At 49.3% G+C, this 12,714-nt stretch overlaps 4 protein-coding genes across 7 annotated transcripts; 2 read left to right on the top strand and 2 right to left on the bottom strand.

The window, feature by feature from the left end:
* Positions 1 to 2,017: 2,017 nt before the first annotated feature.
* LOC112351574 (ent-cassadiene C11-alpha-hydroxylase 1-like) lies at positions 2,018 to 2,623 on the bottom strand. Its single transcript, XM_024689684.1, has 2 exons — positions 2,482 to 2,623; positions 2,018 to 2,319 (listed from the first exon to the last, which is right to left on the bottom strand). Exons 1-2 carry the CDS (start codon positions 2,621 to 2,623, stop codon positions 2,018 to 2,020), a joined length of 444 nt encoding a protein of 147 aa, XP_024545452.1.
* Positions 2,624 to 2,924: 301 nt separating this feature from the next.
* Positions 2,925 to 5,327, top strand: LOC9644801 (pentatricopeptide repeat-containing protein At2g35030, mitochondrial). Its single transcript, XM_024689683.1, has 2 exons — positions 2,925 to 5,092; positions 5,180 to 5,327. Exons 1-2 carry the CDS (start codon positions 2,925 to 2,927, stop codon positions 5,325 to 5,327), a joined length of 2,316 nt encoding a protein of 771 aa, XP_024545451.1.
* A 1,494-nt stretch (positions 5,328 to 6,821) lies between these two features.
* Positions 6,822 to 10,787, top strand: LOC9644631 (serine-rich adhesin for platelets). 3 transcript variants are annotated; one of them, XR_002994182.1, is made up of 6 exons: positions 6,822 to 7,706; positions 7,771 to 9,300; positions 9,380 to 9,593; positions 9,643 to 10,381; positions 10,448 to 10,563; positions 10,627 to 10,787. XR_002994182.1 is itself a non-coding variant. In XM_024689754.1 (4 exons), exons 2-4 carry the CDS (start codon positions 7,972 to 7,974, stop codon positions 10,299 to 10,301), a joined length of 2,202 nt encoding a protein of 733 aa, XP_024545522.1. In that variant the 5' UTR covers positions 6,822 to 7,706; positions 7,771 to 7,971; the 3' UTR covers positions 10,302 to 10,429. The 3 variants fall into 3 exon arrangements, 1 of the variants encoding a protein (XP_024545522.1); XR_002994183.1 differs by lacking the exon at positions 6,822 to 7,706 and having other exon boundaries at positions 7,737 to 9,300; XM_024689754.1 differs by lacking the exons at positions 10,448 to 10,563; positions 10,627 to 10,787 and having other exon boundaries at positions 9,643 to 10,429.
* LOC9644800 (histone-lysine N-methyltransferase setd3) lies at positions 10,332 to 12,700 on the bottom strand. 2 transcript variants are annotated; one of them, XM_024689755.1, is made up of 15 exons: positions 12,616 to 12,700; positions 12,474 to 12,564; positions 12,254 to 12,428; positions 12,066 to 12,171; positions 11,927 to 12,003; positions 11,842 to 11,868; positions 11,678 to 11,782; positions 11,554 to 11,618; positions 11,415 to 11,498; positions 11,303 to 11,367; positions 11,196 to 11,252; positions 11,070 to 11,141; positions 10,789 to 11,019; positions 10,620 to 10,720; positions 10,332 to 10,573 (listed from the first exon to the last, which is right to left on the bottom strand). In XM_024689755.1, the coding sequence occupies exons 1-15, from the start codon at positions 12,655 to 12,657 to the stop codon at positions 10,345 to 10,347; spliced, it is 1,527 nt and encodes a 508-aa protein (XP_024545523.1). In that variant the 5' UTR covers positions 12,658 to 12,700; the 3' UTR covers positions 10,332 to 10,344. The 2 variants fall into 2 exon arrangements, with proteins under 2 accessions (XP_024545523.1, XP_024545524.1); XM_024689756.1 differs by having other exon boundaries at positions 11,684 to 11,782.
* Positions 12,701 to 12,714: the final 14 nt, after the last annotated feature.

Here is a 12,714-nt window from a genome sequence, read left to right as displayed (position 1 = left end):
TAGCTAGCCTAAAATCCCCAAATCATAAAATATTTTTAGAATATTCCCATAGTTTGTGTTAAGTTGTGTTCAATCAAATTGCTCATGCAAGATGCATTTTCCAGAGTATGCCCAGGAAGGATCAAGTGCCATGGAATGGAATGATCCAGGCCTACATGTAAAACAGGCTTTTGAAAGAGTGTTTGAAGTGTTTAAAGCAATATCATCCCCAGATATAGTCTCATGAGCAAGGGTGGTAGCTGCATTTGCCAAAGCAGGAGCGATGGAGCTGTTTCATTCGATGCCTTATAAGAATGTGATCACATGGAATGCTATGATCACAGGTTATGCAAAGGCTTGGAAACTGGAAGAGGCAAAGAAGCTCTTCAATCGCATGCCTCTCAAGGATATGGTTTTGCCGAACATCATGGTGGCAGGATATGCCAGAAACACGAGAGAGATTCAGACTTCTAGGACAAATTGATCTCGCCTGCACTCTTCCAATTAAAGGCATGGAGCAAGTTTTCAACCACAAAAGGAACCACACGGGAAGCTATTGGCATGCCCGAGTTGGATTTACTTGATCGCCCAGGAAACGCTCCGGGCGAAACACCTCGGGCTCGTCCCAGTGCCGTATGAGATGAGATCGATGCAGTGCTTGGGGATGGATGGATTGTGGTGAGGACAATGTAAGGTAAGTTGACGAGGTCCGAGTGCTTGACAGGTTCTGACTTGACGTTGAGTGTTTGCTTTTCGATTTGGGCTACCAGATCCAAAACTCTCTCCTCTATGCTGCCAAAGAGAATCATACAAAATGCATCCGAGATAAACTTGCTGACTGCATCAGTCAGGTTGACGGGAGCATGATTGCCAGAGCTGTGAATGGCTTTGATCGATTTTGCCATCTCTAGTTCGTAGATCCCCGCAACACCATCCAGCCTTGTGTTGCTCATCAAGTGCCTGTTCGTGATTTGCTTAAGGTTCTTCCAGGACTGGACCAAGAGTCAATGTCTTTGAGGCCATAGCTGAAGTACTCTCCAAACTTACTAGCTGGGGGATAAGCAAACTCCAAATCGCGAGTGATCAAGACCTCCCTGGCTATGGCGATCGAGTTGATGACAATGTAGTCCACCACTCCACCTCTCAGGTGGATGATCGGGCCAAAGATCTTGCCAAGGCTTGCGTTGCGAAACAGCGATGGAGTAGATATCTTAGAGAGAAAATGGATCCAACTTTTGGCAGAGAGATCGGACCTGGTGGTAATCTTCGAAGAGTTCTCACATTGCAAAGGATGAAGTATAGAGCAAGCATAGCACCGCAAAGCAAAAGCACCATGGTAATCTCTTGGCGAGAGAGAAGCTTTATAAACCGGGTTCAAATTTGTGCTTCCAGTTTAAAGGATGTAATAACAAGGGTAAGAAATCCAAAGGTGTGGGTTCTGAGAGAGGGCCGGGGTGTTCACACTCAATGTGAGTTTTGATTAAATTTTTGGATTGTCATCATTTCTGTCCACAGTCCATTTTTTGGTGGAGATGGGAGGTACGGCTCTAGGCATATTTCTCATGTTAACCATGTCTTTTTATCTTGATGAAGTGAGATTGTTTTGATGTGATGTGATACTCACAGATCTCTTAAGATTTTTTGAGATTGTGAGTTGAAAATTGTGTAACATGATAAATTCATGTGATGTGATGCTCATAAATATTTTGATCTTTTCCACAATATTGCTACAACGATTATAATAAGGGATGGTGTAGAAAATAATGATCCAGGATTCCAGCGATTCCAGTGGAAGGCGATTTTAATTTTCTCGTCCGGTCCATCAAATCGTACAACAACTCGAAGAACTTGGGCGAAGTCCATGCGAGGGTAGAACGGAACAGGGACCTGAAAGAAAGCTTGCAGCTGTGGAATCTTGTATATGGAAAGTGCGGCAGCGTGGAGGAGGCCCAAGCGGTGTTCGATCGGATCGTTTGATGAGATGCCTCAAAAAAAAGTGATCACATGGAGGCAAAGAAGCTCTTCGATCGCATGCCTCTCAAGGATGTGAGGGAGTTCCCGACTTTTCGGACAAATCAATCTCGCCTGCACTCTTCCAATCAAAGGCATGGAGCAAGTTTGCAACCACAAAAGGAACCACGCAGGAAGCTATCGGCATGCCGGGAATGGCATCATGCGCTCTTGGTTGGATTTCGCTCGATCGCCCAGGAAACGCTCCGAGCAAAACACCTCGGGCTCGTCCAGTACCGTTTGGGATGAGAACGGTGCAGTGCTTGGGGATGTCGTAGCCTGCGATTGTTACCTTGGATGGATTGTGGTGAGGAACGCCAAGAGCTCCCACTGGATGGAATCGCAAAACTTAATTGAAGATTGCTTCGATGTAAGGTAAGTTGACGAGGTCCGAGTGCTTGACAGGTTGTGACTTGACGTTGAGTGTTTGCTTTTCGATTTGGGCTACCAGATCCAAAACTCTCTCCTCTGTGCTGCCAAAGAGAATCATACAAAATGCATCCGAGATAAATTTGCCGACTGCATCGGTCAGGTTGACGCGAGCATGATCGCCAGAGCTTTGAATGGCTTTGATTGATTTCGCCATCTCCATTTCGTAGATCCCCGCAAAACCATCCAGCCTCGTGTTGCTCATCAAGTGCCTGCTCGTGATTTGATGTCTTTGAAACCATAGCCAAACTTACTAGCTGGGCGATACGCAAACTCCAAATCGTGATGGAGTTGATGACAATGTAGTCCACCACTCCACCTTTCAGGTGGATGATCGGACCATAGATCTTGCCAAGGCTTGCGAATAAATCAATCTCTCGTGTATGAATGGCGATTTATAAACCCAAAGGTATAAAGTCAAAACACAATCTCAATTGAAAATATTGGATTCTAGCGATCCATTGTGAAGCCAGAGCGAGTAATATCTGGGATGGTGTAGAAAATTAATGATCCAGGGATTCCCAGCGATTCCACCGCAAGGCGATTTTAATTCTCTCGTCCGGTCCATCAAATTGTACGGCAACTCGAAGAACTTGGGCGAAGCGAGGAAAGTCCATGCGAGAATAGAACGGAACGGGGACCTGAAAGAAAGCTTGCATCTGTGGAATCTTGTGATTGAAATGTATGGGAAGTGCGGCAGCGTGGAGGAGGCTCGAGCGGTGTTCGATCGGATCAGCGACAGGAACTTGGTGTCGTGGAACATCCTCCTTGCGGCATATGCTCGAAACGGGGATATTGCTCAAGCAAGATGCGTGTTCCAGAGCATGCCCAGAAAGGATCGAGTGTCATGGAATGGAATGATCCAGGCCTACGTGAAAAGCGGGCTTTTGGAAAGAGCGATGGAAGTGTTTAGAGCGATGCCATCACCGGATATCGTCTCGTGGACAACCGTGGTTGCCGCATTTGCCAAGGCGGGGGATCTGTGTCGAGCGACAGAGCTGTTTGATTCGATGCCTCACAAGAATGTGATCGCGTGGAACGCTATGATCACGGGTCATGCAAAGGCTGGAAAAATGGAGGAGGCAAAGAAGCTCTTCGATTGCATACCGCTCAAGGATGTGGTTTCGTGGAACGCTATGGTGGCGGGATATGCCGGAAACGGGCAACTTGATCTGGCGAGAGAGGTTTTCGAGAGCATGATCTTGCGAGACTCGGTGTCGTGGACGACGATGATCCGGGCTTACGTTGCTGGAGGAGAGATTGGCGAGGCCAGAGCTTTGTTCGAGAGGATGCCGATGGAGAACGTCGTGGCCTCTACGGCGATGCTCCAGGGCTACGCCGAGAATGGAGACTTGGAAGAAGCGAGAGCTTTGTTCGAGAGAATCCAGTGCCCCGACGCGATCGCATGGACGACGATGATGAACGCTTACGCCAGTCATGGTTTCCTGGAAGACGCGAAGACCATCTTCGATCGGATGCCGGACAGGAACTTGGTAACTTGGAACGCGCTCATCACAGCGTACACGGATCACGGTCGCGTGGAGGAGGCCCGGGAGCTGTTTGACAAGATGAAAGAGAGGAACTCCATCTCCTGGAATGTGATGCTCCAGTCGAGCGTGGAGAGAGGCGAGCTTGTCCAAGCAAAGGCCGCGTTTGATCGGATGCCTCAACCGGACACAGTATCGTGGAACTCGATGGTTCAAGCGTATGCTCAAGATGGTCACGTAGAACAAGCCAGGGACGTGTTCGAGAGGATGCCGAGGAGGAACGTTGTGTCATTCACGGCCTTGATCCAGGCCTACGCAAGAAGAGGCGAGATGGAGGAAGCAAAGAGGCTGTTTGACGAGATGCCGCAGCGGGACGTGGTGGCCTGGACGACGATGGTGGTCGGATACGCGCAGGCCGAGATGGCGGAGTGCGCAAAAACAGTTTTTGATGCGATGCCACTCCGAGACCTGGTGTCGTGGAACGCGATGATCGCAGCCTACGCTCGCCCCGGGGATTTGGAGCGAGCTCGGGCGCTGTTCGAGGCAATGCCTGTGAGAAATACCATCTCGGGCAACTCGATGGTGGCGGCGTACGCTCGGACTGGAAACTTGGGCGATGCCAGGACGGTGCTTGAGCGGATGCCCGAGAAGAACATCGTGTCCTGGAACACAATGGTGGCCGGCTACGCCGAGAACGGTTGCGTGGAGGAGGCCGAGGTGGTGTTCTCTCGGCTCATGCCCGAGCACGACACTGTCTCCTGGGCCTCGATGCTACTCGGCTACGTTGGAAGCCGGCATTTCGATCGAGCAGTGGAGCTCTTCTGGGAGATCCCGGAGCGAGACATGATAATCTGGAACGTCATGGTGGTGGCGGCAGCTCAAAGAGGCAAGCTCCGCGCAGCAAAATCGCTTTTTGATGGGATGCCGGAGCGGGACGTGGTGTCCTGGAACGTGATGCTCCAGTCGAGCGCTAGCGGCGAGCGCGAGCGGGTGGATTTGCTGCTGGACATGAAGATGGAGGGGATCTCTCCCGACGAGGTGACGCTCTTGACGCTGCTCCACGCTTGCAACCATGGCGGGCTCGTCGGCGAGGCGCTGGATCACTTGGCGGGGATGGTGGCGGACTGGGGGGTGAGAGCTGGCGAGGATCACTGGAACGCGGTGGTGGATGTTCTTGGGAGAGCTGGGCATTTGGTGGCGGCGGAGGAGCTGCTCAAGGGCGGGGGTGGCGGTGGCGGTGGGGAGGCGTGGACGGCGCTGCTGGCGGCGTGTAGGATCCATGGCGATGAGAGGCGCGGGAAGCGAGTGGTGGCTTCGCTCATCCGGAAGGAGGAAGAGATGGAAGCCATGGTAACGAAGAGCACGAACAAGAAGAAGACTGCTCCTTACGTGTTGCTATCGAATTTATACCGAGATGGATAGTCATCACTTTTGTAAAAAGATTAATTCATAATTTTATTTTATTTTCCACTAATGTAAGTTAATTAATAAAAGATAAATATTAAGTTTCTCTATTAAATTAGTAATGTAGATTATTATCAAGTTTCTAATTTAAATTAGTAGGAACTAAGTTTCTTAATCAAATTAGTAGGAAATTTAGTATGTCAAGCGGATGTAGTTTGAGTGCAAGAGGTACTCGGTTCGACACCTTGCACCCCCATTTCTAAAGCTTTTAGATGGAAATTATTTTTATCTCTGGAACAACGTACGTTAGCCAGCCTAACGATCGATCCTCACTGTCACAAGATATAATGCTTTTGTTCTTGAGCTTTTGATTATATTCTTCTTCCGTGGCTCTAAATCCCGGAAGGCGCCAAGTACGGATTCAAATTCAAACCGTCCGCCCGACTATTTTAATTCTACTTTTCCCGCAAAAGCATACACATACGTACAATACCAAAAATACATTTGTATTACAGTCAACTTGGTGTTCCATGTGTGGGACAATTCGCTTTCTTCTATCGATTGTCTGGTTTTGAACTTGAGCACGAGAGTTCTTCGCTGTCTTGTGGCTTGAGTCCAAATCTTTGCTCTCAAACTAATGCTAATCAATCGATCTCCGAGAAAGCACCGACACACCACATTGTCGAGAGATTTTTGTCAAATTCAAAGGCCAGTTTGAAATGTTGGTGTTCTTGTCTGGGATTGTTTGAATCGAGAGAAAGTGTTTCGTTCTTTTCAGTTCCCCGGTTTTGGGGCCAAATTACAATCAAATTTCAGGCCCATGATCTAGCACGAGTTGTCATTCAAGACAAAACAACGAGAGTAGAGCTTGTCAACTTCGCAACCAATGTTTAACTTAACTTCGTTCTTGGAGAATTTTCTCGACTGTACCCGTTGGATGTTGATCTTCGTTGAAAAGGTGGCGGTGCAAGAAATAGAGGCAAATTCCTTTTTAAAATCTGCACATAAATTCGATAAGACAAGCGAGTAAATGCCCACTGCGCGCTGGCTTCGCGGATTCTATGGCACAAAGAATCTGGGAGTCTGCAACTTTTAGGGTTCTTGTGTCAGCCTCCAATCTTTGCAAACCACAAGATATAAAAACCACGCGATTTAAATGCGTTGGTTCTATCATACCGTTAGCCAAAAAGATTTTCATAGCCCAGGCAACAAACCATAGAAAAATCATTTGATCAAAGCTAAGGCCACATTCTTTAAGGCAAGTGCCAGTGGAAAGACAAGGCAGGGGTCCCTACAGTACTATAGCCTGTACAGTAGACCTACTCGTAGACATACGTCCCAAAATCGGATCAATTGATTTTGCGCGTATTTAAAAAAGTATATGCCACTCTGCTGACCTGGCAGCGTTTTGACCCGCCCACGTGGACCAAGGGAGGAGAATATTCCTTGGCGGGTAAATTTGTGCGGGGGGTAAAAATCTCTCACTTTGGGAGTGGGATTTTCATTTGAGGGTTTGATGCGTTTGGTTTGGCGCCCTGTCGAGAACGCGAAGTTTACGAGCTGTGAACTTACACGCGCAGTGAGCGAAGCAAGACGAGTGTTTTTTAGGTGGGATGGGAAGAGATTTTTTTTTTTTCCTCCTCTCTTTTTCACACAAGGTAAGTGTGGGATCGATCACAGGGGCCACAGTGCTTGGGCAGTTTCGAAGAATTGACATTGATTAGTAGCAGCCAAACGAGACCGCCCAAAAGGAAGAAGAAGGAAGAAGAAGAAGAACACTCGCGAGAAGAGGGCTCCTCCCTCTTTGTGTGATCTTCTTCTATTCTATTGGGCTCGATCGAGTCGACGATCGATCCATTGGTGGGCGATGGCAATGCGGGTCCCGTGAATCGCAAAATCCCTTGAAAGCTAGTTCTTGTTTTTGTTCGCTCCCTCTCTCCCAGCGATCGATCGACCCTTCTTCTCTTGGGAATTTTGAGCGGAGGCTGGGTTCACGGGTGGGATCATTCATTGGTGTTGTTTGTTCTTGTTTTCTCCCTTTGGTGCCTTTATCTCCTCCTCGCTTTTTTTTGGATTTCTTCCTCTTGGCGCTCTCGCGCTGCCTTTTTCCGGTTTGAAAAAAAGAGAGGAAGCGATCGCATTTACTCTGGGCCGGCACCCCCGATCATATAGATGCCCCACTCGGGCTCTTTGGATCGCTCCAGTGCGCTCCAGGCTCTAGAGGGTCCCAGAGCGATCGATTGGAATCTTGGTTGTCGTCGCGCTTCGAGCTAGCTAGCGATTCCCAGGAGAGTTTGTTCTCTCTTTTCTTTCGAGAGAGGATGGATGAATCCCCACGAAGACCCAATGCGGCTAGCAGTAAGCACGCGCGGCGGCTGTTCGCAGCGAATAGAGAAGGTATGGACACACAAAAATCGAATTTTTTTGCTTGGCAGCGATGGATTGATCCTCGTTTTCGTAGAGAAATCGGCGAGGAGACACAGTAGCAGCGATGGCCAAGCTCGCAGGAAGCTACTTTTGGTAAAGACCCCTCTTTTTATTCCATTCCCATTTGAGTGACAGGACCTTTTCGTTTTGTGATCAGGGAGCTCCAGAGGAAGAATCTCTGAATTCTAGCTTCGATGACGCGGCGATCCACGGGCCCAATGTGGTGGCGAGGCTGATGGGCTTGGATTCGCTGCCAGTGGGCGCCAAAATCAAGGATCTCTCAGCAGTAAGTAGCAGTAGTGGTAGCGATGGTCGCTCGCCGCCAGTGATGATCCTCCGCGAGAATGGAGGAGGAGGAGAGAGGCAGCAGCTCCAGCTCCAGGAGCTCCTGAGGATCAAAGAGCCGCTGCTACTCCGCGAGCTCCTGCGAGAGGAAGAGGATCAGTATCGTAGCTTGGAGGAGGATCACCAGCGGCAGAACGGGAGGAAAGGACCATCGCTGGTGGAGAAATTTGCAGGACTGATGAGGAGGACTCGGGTTCCAGCGGTGGAACACGAACAGGAAGAAGAGGAGAAATCGAAGAAGAAAAAGGAGGAGCAAAAGAGCGGTGGTAGCAAGGTCTCACCGATCAAGAGCCCGTCAAAGAAGAAGCGTGGCCTGGTAGCGGAGGTTGCCGTGAAGATCTTGGCGACCGATGATCATCGTCCACCGCAGCACCAGAATTTGGACACGGGCACCGCGGACAAGAAGCCCTCGAGCCGGAGGAAGTTGTCGCTAAACCGGAGCTCATCCGAGCCAACTCTCGGCTCGTCGTCGTCGTCAACTTCCAGAAGGCTGGCCAAGATTTCCGAGAGCATCCGGCAAAGGTTCGGTGGTTTCAGCTCCAGCAGCGATCGCTCGAGCTCGAACTCTTCGTCGTCATCATCGGTGTCAAAGTCGACGAAGAACAAGGTCAGCGATGGTGGAAACTTGGTTCGGAGTAAGTCGGACTTGGGACTCCAGCAGCAGCACGAAGGTGGTGGAGGATTGGGATGGTCTGAAATTCGGAGGCTGCACAAGCAACAAAAGCAACGAGAGTCCGATCAGCTCATCATCAAGAGCAGCAATGAAAGGGAAGAGGACCACTTACCCCAGAGAGCGTCGTTTTCTCGCACTGCAAAGTTGGTCACAATGAAGAACTCCACCAGTAGCAGCCATGGAATCCTGAGCTACACCACAAACAGGCTGTTTGGGAATCAGAGGGGAAAAGAGAAAGAAAGTAACAGGACGAGGACGAAGCGTACCAGCAGCAGCGACGGAAGTGGCAAGGATCACAGCAGCACGAGTGCGACGAGTGGCACGGCGAGGCCGAGCAAAAGTGAGGCATCGTCGTCTTTAATGCGCGCATTGCTGAGAAGATCACGGAACATCGGCGCTGGAACCACCAAGCAAGCTGCGCGGAGCTTTCAATCCGTTGGGGGGAAAGCCTCTGCTTCTTCGATGAGCTCGAGACAAGGCCGAGCTGATGATATTTCTTTGTCCTCGGTGGCATCGTCTTCTTGCGCTGGTGTTACTCCTCCCCGGGTGAGTGTTTTGGCTCTTGTTGTTTTCTCTTTCCTCGTGTTCTTCCGGCCTGACTTTGTGCTTGATTGCTCCACGACAGTTTTGTGAGGAGCTGCTCTCGGACGATAGTAGCAGCGTGGCTCGGTCGGAAGGAAGCGGGAGCTCTCCGACAAACTCGAATTGCGGGAACTATGAGTGCAGCCGGTCATCTCGATCGGAGGGTGGACAGCCCAGTCCAGTTTCGGTGCTCGAGCCACCGTTTGTCGACGAGATGCACTCGTCCCCGTTGGACAGTGGTGGCGAAGACTCACCTGGTAAGAGCAATCGAGTTTGTAAGTTTAGGAGCTAAAAAAGTTGGTCCAGATGCTAAGCTACGTACCAGTTCCACGGGCAGTGACAGCATTCTCAGCGCCATCCTGGACATATCACGAATCCGCTGCATCGACCTCTCTTCCATCGGAATAAGCGACTCCACCGCCAGTAGCAGGCACTCTTTCGAGGAAGAGGCAGCCTACATCGACGACGTTCTTAGGACGAGTCAGCTTTTATGTGACCAGGAGGAGAAGATGCTGAGCTCGCCAGCAGCCGTAGCAGCAACTAGAAGGTGGCTTAGCCAAGATAGTCCAGTCGCTTCCCGGGTTTTCAGCATCATAGAGACGACGATGACTGCCAAATCTCATGGACGAGGCTCGCTGCAAGCTCGCAAGTTGCTCTTCGACTGCGTAGAGGAGGCAGTGAGATCAAGATTCGGCTGCTGTAAAAGCTGGTACTTAGGCGTAGGATCGGTGAGGTTGGCTGGAGTCGGGATGCCACAGGTTGGTGCAGAGGTTCAGCAACAAATAAGTGACTGGAAGTCGATGGAAACGCTGTCAACTGATGAGCTCGTTGAGAAGGACATGAGTGTTGGTGCTGGAAAGTGGATGGATTGGAACGGGCAAGTGAAGCTGATTGCCGAGGACGTTGAGAGCAGCATTCTGCGGACAATGATAGACGAGCTTGTCTGCGAGTGGAGTGGACCATAACTGGTGGCTTTCAACCCTGTTCTGTGAGCGTTTAAATCTGAAGTCAAGTCTCTATTCTTTCTGCCAGGCAGGCTTCCAAGGCAAGTTTAGCTTCCTGTAAGAAACTGCTTACCAAGCGCTTCTGACTCTTTCTGTAAATTACACAGGCTCGATGGTTCTGCGAGAGAAAGCCTGTGTCATCGACAGTGCCCTGCTCCTTGCAACGCCTGTCTCGTTCCAGAAGCTCCTCGTCTCGTGACTCGGGTCCAGTTCCTCGAACAAGGTCGGCCATTCTGATACCAAAGTCATTTCAATTCCGCAAACACTGATATATCTTACTTGGCAGAGAGTATTGTCACCAGCAAAGTTAATGCCTCGGCGTCTCCACAAACCTCCCATACCGCTGCCTGGATGTCGTCTTTCGAAGGAACGTGAGAAATCTGTTGTTTAGCAAAACCAAGACTCATTTGTGAAGCAAATCAATCTCGGAAACTCAATTTGGATTTACCTGCTCAAGAAGGTTGGCAACGCCGTGCAAAGCAGTTTCTGGCATAGACAGCACCCTTAATGATAACACCATGTCTTCTGGGAAGACTAAACAATCTAAGTACGACGGTGCTTTGCGGTGTCCACTCCAACTAAATCCTGGATGTGTCCTGGTTGCTTTGTCATCTGGATTCTTCCGAAGAAAACCACTCGCCAGTAGTGACGATGGTAAAAGCCATTTCAATGAGAGGTCCTGAACAATAAACAAAGGTTCCAGTTCAAATCTGACATTTTAAATCTTACCAGTTCACGAAGTAGCTGCAATTTAAAATCCATAGTGTTGTCTTCATCCAGAAACATCTTTGGAAAGTGGACCTAACAAAAGGTGCATCAAAGCATACATCCTTTTCAATGTCACACATTACGTACCATCACATAATCGTTGGAATTGTCCTCTTCCACAAAGCCATACAGGAAAAGTAGTTCCTGTGAAACCGGTTTCGTGATCAGTAGCACCAGCCAGCCTAACGCGTTACCTCATTCCCTTTGTCTCCGTAGTTGATAAGAACTTCTGAGCCGGGTGGGAAAACCACATCTAAACCTGGAACGCCCAGCTGTTATGACTAGTTCCAGCTACCTACAATGTACCAGCTATCAGGTACATTGAGTGAGGAACTCCTGACGTAGAACCGTCACTCCCATCGATTTCCCAAAGCCCAGATGCTCTGCGTGCTAGCCATAACACAAGTTCAGTCATCAAAAGAAAGAAACAAGAGCAATTTATTACTATGGTTGCAGAAGTCAATTCCCGGGACGAGACCTTCAATCCAAATCGTGCTTACATCTTTTGAACTGCAAGAAATAAAAGGATGAGGAAGAACATAAATCCTAGAACGCGGATAAGAACCTACACTAACCTGTTGCCGTCGTCCTTTGCAACTTCCGGTGATGATGAGGTAACAAACGATGCCGGACACGGGATGTTCAGTGCCCTTGTCCAGAAAATACAATTGGCCCTGTTCAAAAGATCGTTAGAAACAATCTACACAATTCAGAAAAAAATGTAAATACATACCATAGAAATTCCTGGAATTCAAGCTCCCTATCATCCGGACGAAACAGATATAAGGACACTAGAAAAAGTTGACAACACAAGGTACCTATGTAGACCGATGGAAGACATCGCTGCTTCAGTACATTCTTTCACCTTTAGAAACAGTCTCCTCAAGGACTTAAGCTGTGGAAAACATGACCTCAGTATCCACTACAAGTGCTTACAAAAGTAGAAGGAAAAAACACCTGGGCTTTGGTGGCCTCGAACAGTGTTGTACCGTCCAGCTCCATGAGTTCTTCGTCTTCGAACCAGAGCGGAGTACCAAAGCCGGATGGCAGCATTTCAAGATATCTACACACAATGTAAGGATTTCTCTCTTTCCCTTCCCTGCGGCACCAAAGGAAGAACACAGGAAAAAAAAAACAAAGGATACGGTGCCCAGAACGAGGCTCTCCCTCGTGCACGCTCTATGATCAGGAAAATCATTACCAGCAAGCGATCGTCAATCTCATTGCCGAGCATCTCCCGGTATACATTTCCCAGGACTGGATCTTTCACAATTGTCACGGGTGTGAGTGCCAGATCGAGCGGCGTTACTACGAGAACATCTGCAAAATCCGTGCTGAGAGGAGCACAGAAAGAGAGAAAATCACCTCTCGCGCTATCGTTTTGAGTGTAAAGCCCAAATCCCTCGGCATCGCTGACGCGTTTGATCGCGCAGCCGCGGAACTGGATTCCGTGCTCCTGGCAGCGATCGATCAGCTGCATTGCCGAGGAAAGGTCGAAATACCTCACCTGGGACCAGCGCGAGAAGCGCTCAAGGCGCTCCTCCTCCATTCCCCCGCGAAGAACCCTAAAACAAAAACCCCGTTAGTCGTTAAACCCTAGGATTGC

This window comes from Selaginella moellendorffii, unplaced genomic scaffold, assembly GCF_000143415.4.
Source record: "Selaginella moellendorffii unplaced genomic scaffold, v1.0 SELMOscaffold_63, whole genome shotgun sequence".
Lineage (NCBI taxonomy): Eukaryota > Viridiplantae > Streptophyta > Lycopodiopsida > Selaginellales > Selaginellaceae > Selaginella > Selaginella moellendorffii.
The sequence above is the reverse complement of the archived record's forward strand: the minus strand, read 5'-3'. Positions and strand labels throughout refer to the sequence as shown.